This window comes from Chanodichthys erythropterus, chromosome 12, assembly GCF_024489055.1.
Source record: "Chanodichthys erythropterus isolate Z2021 chromosome 12, ASM2448905v1, whole genome shotgun sequence".
NCBI classification, from domain to species: Eukaryota; Metazoa; Chordata; class Actinopteri; order Cypriniformes; family Xenocyprididae; genus Chanodichthys; species Chanodichthys erythropterus.
The window spans coordinates 9,601,080-9,614,324 of NC_090232.1; the positions used below are offsets into that span (position 1 = coordinate 9,601,080).

The window sequence follows — 13,245 nt, forward strand, 5'->3', positions numbered from 1 at the left end:
TCATTCAAAATCTATTTTCCTATGGGGAAAATGAATGGAAATTTTACTTCTGGAACCTGACTATTGCACTCTTTAGGCTGCAAATGAATGCAGCATTGGTGAGCATAAGTGACTTCTTTCAAAAACTTTTGAACGAAATTGTGTATACTTTTTAGATTAAGGGAGATACGTGTTTTAACCTCTACCACATCTTACCCCACGCTCCTCTACATGTTTTTCATTGTGATATTGTCAAGAGTTAAGATCCTTTCTATAGGGCATATTGCAATAACTATATAAGCGTCCACACCAAGGCGTGATAACGTTCTGTTTATTATAAACACACACTGCAGTTTTGCTGTATGCTGCTTTAAATGCTCAAGTGCTTTAAAGCAGGATGAATTCTGATTGGCTGTCAATGTTTTTATCGTTCATCAGCTAGAAAAAAAAAGTTATTCCAACGATATTGTTACTCTGTGTTGTTATCGTTATAGTTGTGGTGTGTACTCTGCTATTCTTTTAAATTTTTAAACGATTTTTAAAATTAAATTTTTATCGTTATCCTCCTTGGTGTGAACGGGCCTTTAAAACTGAGGCAGACTATAAACTTGGCATTTAGCGGAGAGAACAGTTCCACCCTCTTTAACCCTTAGGTCTTGTTGCTAGGCAACAACTGACAAATTACAGAAGGAATGTCCTGGAATGCTTCTCTGGAAAAGGGGAAGGGTTTGCTGAATAGAATAGACCGTTTACATGTGAAGGGGAGATCCTTTAGCTTTAATCTGGCCGCTGTAACTCGACTGTACCTGCCTTCCCCTTTATGTAAATCAGAATTAATTGCAGTGGCTGGAATGTGCATGTCAGATTAGCTAGATTTACCATGCGAACATGTTTGTGGTTCCCTCTGTCACCTCCACCCCTGTAATTGTGTTTACCTAGTCTGTCAAGTTCGGCGAGGTATTCAAAAGGGTAAAATGTACATAAAGAAAAAGTGTTTTGCTGAAACAGATTTGCAGTTAAATCACAGATTGCAACAGTTGCCACTGAGTTATCAACCTCATAAATAATTTGACAAACTATGCATATTTAATAGTCTGGTTAATAATGAATGCTAGATGCCAGTGATTAAAGTCTGAAGGCCTATAATGTGTTGTTGTTGTTGTTGTTGTTGTCGTTGTGTGTTTCTTTATGGTTGTCAATCCAGTTTTATTTGTCAGAATATTCAGTTTATATTGCATATTTACAAAAAATGATGCTTTAATATAGGCATTAGGTAAGACAGATACACCTTTATGTTCCTGAAATTGTTAACAAAATAGACTGAACATGTTCTTAACAGGTTATGATGGTCAGCCATCATACATATTCAAAATTCTTGTATCAAAAGAGTCTTTAAGACTTTCCTTCTTTCTAGAAAATACATGTACTTATGAGCGTGTGAAAAAATTAATAATCAACTGACAGGAATAACACAAAATATGTATCATTCTGCAGCTTAGAAACTCAGCTTTTTAATGCATCTAACCATTTTGATCAACTCTTAACAAATGCGGAGTCATCCCTCTAAACCGAAGTGTACCGCCAGCCGGCACCACTTGGCTATGAAAAATTAAAAATCATATTTTTCAAAACTGCTGCCTTGATCAACACAAAATTTGAAAGCTTAGAGTCTGAACTTTACAATGCATGTAGCAATTTGATACTAAGTAGTGCTGAGTTATTTGCTGATAAATAATAATAAAAAAATGCATAATATATGAAATTTTGTTTTTTACAACTGTAATATTTCAAAAACATCATACGGCTCAGATAGTAAAGTGTCACATGTCATTTGAAAGGTCTCACGGAGTAGAATACAACAAGCACAATTGTTTTGGGCTTTGTCTAAACTTGAGCAAGTTTTTGTATGTGAAACACCCATACAGGTGCGGCATTTATGTCCCATATTTGATTCTCTCCATTAAAAAGAGCCCAAACTTACCATAATCTGTGACTTAGATCTAAAGATATTTCTCATGGAGTTCTAACACACATAAAACCCCACAGATGCACATGTAGCTAAGTAAAATCAAATGTAGCTTTCATGTGACGTTTTTTGCTCATAACTTCATGAAACATGCATAGATTGTGGAAAATGTTACGGTATTATTTCCATTAGTTATTGCATGTCAAATAAGAAAGATATGTAAAATTTCCCTTGAGCACACTTCATTTTTTTGTCTTTTATCAGTAGTTTGTAATGTAATGAAAATGTAATAATGAAATTTAATGATTTTTTTTTTCTTTCTAAAAATTCAAAAAGTTTTCTGTCCTACAGAAAATTACCTACCTTTTGACTTTACTTGCTATAGTTTTGGAGTCTCAGAAAAAAACAACTCTAAAAATGCCTTCAGGGATTAAAGGGTTAACAAGATAAATTAAATACTTATACTTAAATAAGTGTATTTTGTCTGTACTGCACTGTCAGATTTGTTTACTTTCTTAACTTGTTTGAACCTAAAACAAATGAAAAAAAAAAAAAAAAAAAAAATGTCAGTGCAGTACGAACAATACACTTTTATTAAAGATATGCTAATTATCTCAAACGGTGTTGCTTCTCAAGTACATTTATCTTGAGACAAATATTTTATAGAAATGTTAACCAGACAAATAACTTGTCTTTACTTGCCACACTGTTAGACTGATTATATATATATATATATATATATATATATATATATATATATATATATATATATATATATATATATATATATATATATATATATATATATATATATATATATATATATATATATATATATATATATATATATATATATATATATATATATATATATATATATATATATATATATATATATATATATATATATATATATATATATATATATATATATATATATATATATATATATATATATATATATATATATATATATATATATATATATATATATATATATATATATATATATATATATATATATATATATATATATATATATATATATATATATATATATATATATATATATATATATATATATATATATATATATATATATATATATATACAATTTTTTCCCTTTTCCAATCCCATGCTTTTAGGGATATAGGCTTTACATTTTCTAGTAAAGTATTATGAACTGATTTAATTTTTTATTCTGCTAGTGACAATATCATATTTAGACGGATCAATACATGCATTCTTTATTGATGACCATACATTTACTTGGCAGACATTCTGAAGTGATTTACAGTGACTTCAAAGTATACATTTATCATTATGTGCATTTTTGGCTAATTTGATTGTGCTTTATGATTTATTCTAAAACAATTTTTAAATATGTTTCACAGAATTTTCCTCTAAAAATCAGCACAGTATATTTCGTTTGGGTCTGCATGAAATCCATGGGATCCCTAATGGGAATGGCTTGGGCTCTTTTAGCATGTGATATGTTTTCATAGTTTCACCTAATGCTAGTTTAACTTTGTATGCAGAGATTTAGAGTGAATGTCACCCTTTATTTGTTCCAATGACTGTGATGAATATGAAAATATTTGTCATTGTCTTACCTTGTTGCTCTTCCTGTTTGTATTGGCCAGATAATTTGGTGTTTTGGTGATTCATTATAATTGTTATGGGATGTATTAGACTATTATTAGACAGAGGCACATTCTGGTATAACCTTGCGCTGTGAGGTTTATGATAACGCTATAGGCAAATTAGGCAAATACTAGTGGGAAGAGCAAGACTCTTGGCTCAGGTCCACAATTCTGCTAAACCAGCAAGACTGGGCTTGATGATGCAAAGTTTAATAACATATGGCAACTTTTATTGGTTGATATAATGATAGTTTCACTTTTCACTTACAGTATATGCAAATAATCCCAGAGCATTATGGGATATTACACTCTTAAAAACAACCCAAGTTGGGTTGTAAATGTTTGGGTAGTTTTATTAAAAAAAATTTTAACACAACTATTGTTTAAAAATGACTATATGGCTGGCTTAAAATGAACCTAAAATAGGTAGTAAATTGAAAATCAGACCCATAATTAATAGAGGCAACAATAATAATCAAAAGGTGAACATTTATTAATAAGCAATTTATTAAATGTTTATTGTTTAATTATTATTCATTAAACTTATTAATACATGTTAATTTATTAAACATATTATTAAATGTTCATTTCCAACCTATTTTGGGTTCATTTTAAGCAAGCAATACAGTAATTTTTTAAACAATAGTTGAGTTAAATAAAACTAACCAGCAGGCTGGTCAAACCTAACCCAACCGCTGGGTTTGTTCATTTTTAAACCCAGAATTTTTTGGAGTTCACATAACAAAATAGCAAAAACTGGAAATATAATGTATAAATACAATAATTGTAGTATATAAATAATTCTAAAATATTATATAATAATATATTATAATATAATTTCATCCTCCTAAAGATGTACCTACTGAAGAATATCTGCTTTTGAAGACATACAGTGTTTCCAAGAAGTATTTGGACACTTGAGCGTTACGTAAATATGTCTGAATGTGACTGCAATAGACCACAAAATACCTAACCACGTGGCATCTGCAAACAAATGATGCCACAGCTTTACTCGGAACTAACAGAGCATTTATTTTGAACCTGTTACACTAACATTTGACAACCACAAAGGTGTCCAAATACTTTTTGTCTTCATTCTGAACTGTGTATCTACCATTTTATCATTTAAAACCTAAGAACTGTACTTATGCTTTCTTTCTGTAAACTAAATGCCACTTGCTTTGATACTATATTGATATCGAATACAATAAAAAAAGACTAAATATGTTTTAGGGTCACTTGATAAAGTGTTCTCTTTATGCTCTCTCTCATCCCCAGTGTGCTGTTTCGTGGTCCACAAACGCTGCCATGAATTTGTTACTTTCACCTGCCCAGGGGCCGACAGGGGCCCTGCATCAGATGTAAGTGAAGCTTGTGAGCGCACTAGACCTCAAAAAACTCCCTCACCCACCCTCTTTGTATCCTTCAGCTTCTCTTGCGCCATCTTTTCTGATAGTGAAATACACTTCCTTTTCACTTGAAAGAAACTTCTTCCTGTGACTAAGCATTACACACACAAACACACACTTATTCATGTATACACACTGCTTGGTGAGCAGTTTAAATATTTATTCAGTGGTAACTGATTATGTACTGTTTAATGAAGCCTAACACTAATCATGTTCCTCATGTGTTTGCTTGCACTATATAATCACATGCACACAGTCAGAGACATCAGTTTTCTCTTCTCTAATCTCTATTTATAACCGCGCTTCCTCCCTATATGTGTAAAAGCAGGCGCACACATGCGCACTTCCTGTGTTGTGCTTTGTTTCTGCATTGCAGCCAATTATATTTGTTTTCCTTGAATGATACTGTACTTGACGAGGGATGTTTGTTGCACCTCCATTGTGTGATGCTGATGCATGGAAAAGCTTTGATTTTTGGCCTTTACACCGTTGACTCCTGTATAAAAGCTTGAAGAATGCCAGAGAATGTGTTGAGTGATTAGACCATCAACTTGCTTTTGTTTAATTGTTTAACTTTCTGCCATCATTTAAACAAAGGGAAAGCAGCAATCTAAAGTCTGCTTCTTCATATAGCTGCACTTTATTTTTTTATAGTGATATTTGCAGCATTTTATTCCTTGGGTCCCTGCGCTGGCGCCCCCTAGCTTTAGGAATTTAGCATATTGTTTTATATAGTGCTTGATATCCACTGAATTGTTTTTCAACTCCTTCCTGTATATCTTGCTGCAATTGACCCTTAGCTAAGCTCTGTTCTTTTTTCCATTTTTCTATTGATTTTTCTGTTCATATTTTTTGCAAATTTCTAAGAATCAATTGGGAATTGGAAAGTGATTACAACTGATAACATTAGTCCAGGGTTGCCATAGTAAACTAAAACTAAAACCGTAAAACTGTAAAAATCATCAAGTAAAACATTACTTGAAAATTAATAATTTCATTTTATCTAGTTGCCATGGTCTAATTTCTTATTTTTCATTTAGTTTAACTTGATATACTAAAATAACTAAAAAGTAAACCTGAAATAAAAAATAATAAAAACTATTTAGACATACTTAAAAAAAAAAAAAAAAAAAAAAACTTGAACATAAAAATGACACACACAAAAAACACCCAGCAAAATTACTAAAACTTCAACCAAAATGAAAATGAAAACGGAAAATATATAAATGAAAACTAATTCAAAATATCAATAAAAACTATAATGTTATCTCAATATAATTAAAATAACACTGCATAATAGTAGGTGAACAGACCTGTTTCTAATGTATTCGCTATGACATGATGAATTCCAGCAACACTGTAATATTAATCAATGTGTAATTTAAATGATGTTAAGCAACACTGGAGCAGATGATATATATATATATAATTATGGGTCAATGATGTGACGGGTCATTTTTTTGTCCAAAGGCTTTAATAATAATAAAAACAAAGATATGACATCCAACATATGTAAGGCAATACAACTAAATCTCTTTTATTAAATCCAAAAGGTTTTAATTTTTGCTACATATAAAGGTATTTTAAAGATTTTGAAGTGTCAAAAGGTCATTCTGTTTAACCATCCAAAGGCCAATACAGCCATTTCATTTGTGATTAAAATATCTTCACATGTAATAAAAGTATATATTTTTTATTCTGGCATGATTTTATAACATCATATATCAAAATAGTGCAAAATGGTATTAAAATTATGTGTAGAAGTTGTTATGAGAAAGAATGTCCGGAAAAATGAATTTAATTGATTTCATTCGGAGTAACCAAAATAAAGGGACCATTTTGGATCAAGTCAAGCAGTCAATATCATTTGACAGGATGTGACATCATTCAGACATCTGTAAAGGACCACATGGTCATGAAGCAAAGTAACTAACTCTCTCAACTGTTTGAAAAATTCATGTTTTCACTTGCTCATACGCATATCCCGAAACATCGGGTCATTCCGTTCAACTGCTATAAAACATGGAAAATGTTGTCATATTTTAAAAACTTGTACTAAATATAAAATGTTTGATTGTCCTTTTGTTAGCTAACTAGCAAGCTGACTAGATAGACATCAGCCTGTTAGCTTTGTTTGAAAATATTGTCATTCAGGATGTCATCCGGTAAAACCAAAATTTTGGTTAAACAGAATGACTTTTTTGGTGACAAATTTTGTCCATCTTGTAAAAAAATGACAAAAGCAGTGTTAATTGACTATAAAAACCACATAATCTCTTCTTTTTTTTTACACTTTTAAAAACCTTATTCATCAATGACCCATATATATATATATATATATATGGATATGTTGTTGTTTTTTTCTTATTTTAAATTAGTTATCTATTGATTTTAAATAAATATCACAAATATATATATATATATATAATAGTACTAAATAATGTTATTATTATATATTCCAAACCTGTATATACTCTACTTTCCTGCTATAGCTTGCTTTGTAGCTTTGCTTGGCTTTTGTATTATCATTGTAACCTAAGGTTTAGCAATATCACTTTCCTGTTGAGGTAATTTCTTGCTTTGATAAGAAATCGTATGTTTTTGTGTCACAGGACCCTCGCAGTAAGCATAAATTCAAGGTACACACATACTCCAGCCCCACATTCTGTGACCACTGTGGATCTCTACTGTACGGGCTCATACACCAAGGGATGAAATGTGACAGTGAGTCTAAACCTGCACACACACACACACTCACACAGTGTGTCACTGCACAATGAATCCCCTCATACAGTGACCTCTGCAGGTTATGATGATGCATTACATGATGCACTGTTTGAGCTACTCTGTTGCATATGTAAAAATATCTTGTTTTTAAATCTTGAAAATGTTATATTTATTTTTGTGTGTGGTACAGCTGTTTATTAAGTGTTGTTCTGTAAATGTTTTTTTTTTTAGTGTGGGTGTGATCTTTTGTGTGACTGTGGGTGTGTTTGAGTGTGTATGTGTGTGTGTCCTGTGTCTGCAGTGTTTGTGTGGGCACTTCATAGTAGTGAGTGAGAACCAAACGCTACATGTGTAATGCTGTCAATCTAATTATCTGTGGTTTTCTGCAGCTTGTATGATGAATATTCATAAACGATGTGTGGAAATGGTTCCCAGCCTGTGCGGAACAGACCACACCGAGAGGAGAGGACGGCTGCATATCACTGCTAGTATCACAAATAATGTTCTCTCCGTGACCAGTGAGTTCACACACACACACACACAGACACACACACACACATTCTTTATATATATAATAATGTTCTTAAATTAAGCAAATTTAGTGATTCACAACACCTCCTGCAAAAAACCCAGAACACTGTAGCAACTGTCTGAAATACCCTAGTAACCACACATTTTAACACATTAGCAATGTCCTGGCAACCGAATCAGCCACATAGCAATGTCTTGGTTTGCTGGTCTTAGCTGGTCTCTTGGCCTGGTCAGGCTGGTCTTTACACCATCTTTCAGAAGTTTGGGGTCAGAAAAAAAATAATAATAATTTGGAAAGAATTTAATACTTAATCAGCAAGGACGCATTAAATGGACCAAAATGACATTAAAGACATTTATAATGTGACAAAGAGTTCTGTTTCAAATAAATGCTGAATAAAATATTAAAGGCCCACTAAAGTGCCTTTGAATGCACAGCATTATTCAGTGTTTTGATGTTATTTCCACTGAAACAGGAAGACAGGGCGGGACATATCTAACAGCTCCTCACCCTTTTTGAAATAGCCAGTAGCACTCGGCCATTGCTGCTAAGTTGGTAAAACCTCAGTTTCTTTTCAATCTCTAATAGTTTCTCCTCCTAATCTACTCTATTTTGCTTCAAAATGCAGCATTCTGTGCAGAATTCAAATGGGTCTGATACTTTTTCTGGTCTGCGCCGACTCATCTGCTCTGTGCTGTCGTGTCTCTGGACCGGAGCAGAGTGTGTGCACGCTGTGGCAGTTCTCGTGACACTAACATCAAAGCAGACTTCATTCGCCTCAATGGAAAGCATATTTACACTCTCTGAATCGTTTCCTATCCCCTTTATAGTGCACTATGCGCCATTCACCATGTAGAAAATAGTAAATGTGTGAACAAGTGACCAATTTCAGCCACAGCATCTATTTATAACATAGGGGGCGGGAGGCTTTAGATTCTAGAGAGCATTTGATTGGACAGTGCAGGGTGATGTCATCGAAATCGTTGATCCATATTGGCAGAAGTGAGAAACTGTAAGTTTTGAACGCTTATATCTTCTAAATACGAATTTTGCCATTGTTTTGGAGCACACTAGCTTAAAGATAAGAGTAAGGCTAACATATTCATACCAAACGCCAAAAAACTTTGATTTCATGGCAACTTTAAAGGTTTCCACAAAAATATTAAGGAGCGCAAGTTGTTTTTAACAATGTTTCTTGATCACCAAATCATCATATTAGAATGATTACTCAGGGATCATGTGAAGACTGGAGTAAAGTTTTGGACACTTTTCAACTGGTCAGGCTAATATAGCTTGACTCAAAATTGTTCTAAACTTAAATCAGTTTAAATCACCTTGACCAGTTTGGTTATCTGACAAAACCTTTTATAACCCCAGACACTAAAATGTAGTTTTTTAGGTTGCACTATCGGTGTGTGGATATTTGGTCCTGACATAGATAGATAAAGATTTTATTGGTTTAGAGTTAACCCTTTACAATAAGGTCCCATTAGTTAATGCATTAGCTAACATTAACTAACAATGAGCAATACATTTGTTTAAGTATTTGTTAATCTTTGTTAACATTAATTCATAAAAATACAGCTGTTCATGTTAGCTCAGATCCATTAAATAATATACAACTTTTGATTTGAATGTATTAGTAAATGTTAAAATGAACATGAGATTAATAAATGCTTTTTTCATTGTTAGTTCATATTAACTAATGTAATTAACAAGTGTTAACAAATGAAACCTTATTGTATAGTGTTAGATACACAGATAAAAAAATGCACTGGGTTTTTATGTGTCATTTGTGCTTTTTTTAATTGGTTGGTTGCTTTTCCAACAAATGCTCTGATAATAATTTACTCATCTTTATGGACTCGAGGTGCTGAGGAAGGGCTTTGTTCAGAAACTAGAATAGCCACAGCTGTGCTGGTTTTGAATATGGGATGTTAAAAGCAAATATGGTCAGTGCTGTTGTGGGTTATGTGATGTATTAGCAGGGCAGAAAGCAAACTGCTTTACTAGCTTCAGCCAGGCATGCAAATCAGTAGAACAAGAGAAGAGAATTGGAAGGAAATGTTGCAATAATAGTAAATTTTGCATTTTTTTTTAGCTTAGCTATGGAGGATTTCTAGATCTTGTTACAAAAGAAAAAATGAGAAAATGGTTTTCATGAGAAATATTTCTATTACTCAAAAAAAAAAAAAAACACTGCTCAGCAACAAAGTGTTCTAAACGAGTTTGTGTTGTTCCTCAGCTCTTTTTGCCTTGGGCAGAAACAGCATCCTCTGGAAACATGAGATCAATCCGCCAACGATCGCCCCACATCCCATTCACACACACCCACACACCAGCTCACCCATCCATCAGCTCTCTACAGCTACATTTAGAAGACTGTTTGTATAGATAGCTGAAGTTTCATACACTTTGCCTATTATTTCTAGCAACCTTACAGATTTTTTAGTGTCAAAAGGTGAGCTGCATATGACATTGTTATAATATAATCCTAGCAACAATCACCCAGCAGCATGGTAGCAATATTCTAGCAATAGGGTTGTCAAAAGTACCAACTTCGGTACCAAGTGGGTACTGAAATTTTAAAAATGTGACGATACCAGTATTTCCCCCTAGCCAAGCATTTTGAGCACTGTTGAGCGGATTCTTAAACAGCTCTGATTGGCCCTTGTGTTCACACACTCAACAGATATGTCTGTGATTGGCTACAATGATAATCTGAATATATTAGGGATCCACTGATAGAGGTCTGCTTTCAAACGTTCCTGTGTGTATCTAAAGATGTCTGTTTACAACGTTTTTGAACCGATTATCATTGTAGCCAATCACAAACATATCTGTTGAGTGCGTGAACACAATGGCCAATCAGAGCTGTTTAAGAATCCGCTCAACATGCTGGGGGGAAATGCTGGTATCGTCACATTTTTAAAATTTTTAAGACTTTCAGTACTGAAGTTACCTACTTAGTACCCTACTAGCAACCACACAAAACACATTAGATGCCTCCTAACAACACCCTAGCAACCTCCTAAACAGCCTAGAAACTACCTAGCAACCACCCATAACACCCTAGCAATCACCCAGAACGCCCTATAAACTGCCTAGCAATTCTACTAGAAATTTAGTTTAGCTCAGTGGTATTATTGTTAACTAAAGCTACTAAAAATCATTTTCGTTAGTTGAGAAGAAGCTGTTATAAAATGAGATGAAAACTTATAAAATAATGAAAATTAGAAATGGTAGCTAACAAATAAAATAAGTTGAAGTACTAACATTGCTAAGACTGAAGTAAAAATAAATTAAAGCTAAATAGAAATATTAAAAATACTAATAACATTGACAAAAGCACATAACGATTGCTAAAATTCTAAGAAAAGGAAAATGAAAACTGAAAAAATAAAAGATAAAAGATAAATTAAGAATATTAATAAATACTATAATAGTATTTGAATAACACTAAAATAATGCTTTGTTTTGATGCTTTGTAATACAAATTGCACATAAAAGCGCTTCAGTTGAAATTGTGCATGTACATATCATCGCTGTCGGGTGGAAACCTTATATCTCTAAAAACGCTACTTTTCAGGAAATGGAAAAAACACAATTTTTTTTTACCCTTATGTCTTGTTCAGGTCATTTTGACCTGGAGAGGATTTTCTTCAACCTACGATCAATCAGTTCTAAAAAGGAAGACAAAACCTGTCCTAATTGAAAGAAAACTAGTAAAAAAAAAAATTTTTTATCCAGTATTTGGACCATAAAATAGCATAATGAGCAATTTTCAAGCAATTTTTAAAAGGCTGGTCATTTTTGACTGGGAACACCAAGGGTCCGATTTACTAAAAGCTTGCGCCAGCGCAAACCCTATTTTGGCGTGAAAAACAACTGTCAGGATTTACTTAAGACACGTAGTAAAAAATTAGAACAGAAAAGGTGAGGACAAGTTTATTTTTGCAGCTGACCTTATTGCACATGCATTTGTAGGAGTTTCCCTTTCAGAAGCAAACATTTATGGGAGGAGAGTATTTAAAGGAACACTCCACTTTTTTTGAAAATACACTCATTTTCCAACTCCCCTCATTTTTAAGCGCGATGCTAACAGTCTAATCAGATTCAATGAACTATGCTAAGCTATGCTAAAAGTGGTACCGCCAGAACCGGAGATCGGCTGAATGGATTCGAAAACGGTAAAACTCAACTGTTTAACTCTAGGGGAGTTGGAAAATGAGCCTATTTCCAAAAAAAGTGGAGTGTTCCTTTAAATGAATCATGCAAGGTGATTTAATAAGGTTTGCACTAGTCAATTTACTGGTATTTGCGCCATTATTTACTGCCCAAAAAAAGCATGTCTTAAACCAGATGCTAATTTGCGCTGCTCTTTTTCGATTGTTTTGGTCATTATGGAAATGATCCGGCCGTGTCTGTGTTTTTTAATTGTGCGTCTTCAGTAGATCACTTGCAGAACTTTCCACTCCCATCTGCACTTTTTTGGAATTGCCCTAATTTACCTTGTCTAGTAAATCTGGCCCATAATGTGTTACAGGTTTTTCAGCAAATAATTAAACACAGCGTTGTCAAAGTTGATAATATGACTTTATATGTGGTCAGACACTTGCAGGTGACATTATAGTAACATTTTGCCAAAATCAAACTCAAATGGAGTTTCGAGGTTTCCGCCTCACAGCGAAGATATAATAATGCTTTCATTCCTGCATTCATTGGTTTTCACATTGTGTATTTTAATTTACAGTCAAGGAGGCTCGTAACTTGGTGCCAATGGATCCAAATGGACTGTCAGATCCATACGTGAAGCTTAAATTAATTCCAGACCCAAAGAGTGAGAGCAAGCAGAAGACCAAAACCATCAAGTGCTCCCTCAATCCTACCTGGGAGGAACACTTCAGCTTGTGAGTGAAAAATAAACCAATCTGCAATCAAGTGCATGCATTTATGTGGATGTGGATTTTTAACATGTGTGCAATGTCT

General features: G+C 33.2%; 1 protein-coding gene across 2 annotated transcripts in view; it reads left to right on the forward strand.

Moving 5' to 3' along the window:
- prkcba (protein kinase C, beta a) overlaps positions 1-13,245 on the forward strand; it is a 38,127-nt gene that overhangs the window by 10,222 nt on the left and 14,660 nt on the right. For both annotated transcript variants that reach the window (XM_067405224.1, XM_067405223.1), the window contains exons 3-6: positions 4,867-4,949; positions 7,610-7,721; positions 8,114-8,242; positions 13,010-13,166. In XM_067405224.1, the coding sequence (XP_067261325.1) occupies positions 4,867-4,949; positions 7,610-7,721; positions 8,114-8,242; positions 13,010-13,166 (481 nt within the window). The remainder of the gene's footprint in view (positions 1-4,866; positions 4,950-7,609; positions 7,722-8,113; positions 8,243-13,009; positions 13,167-13,245) is intronic.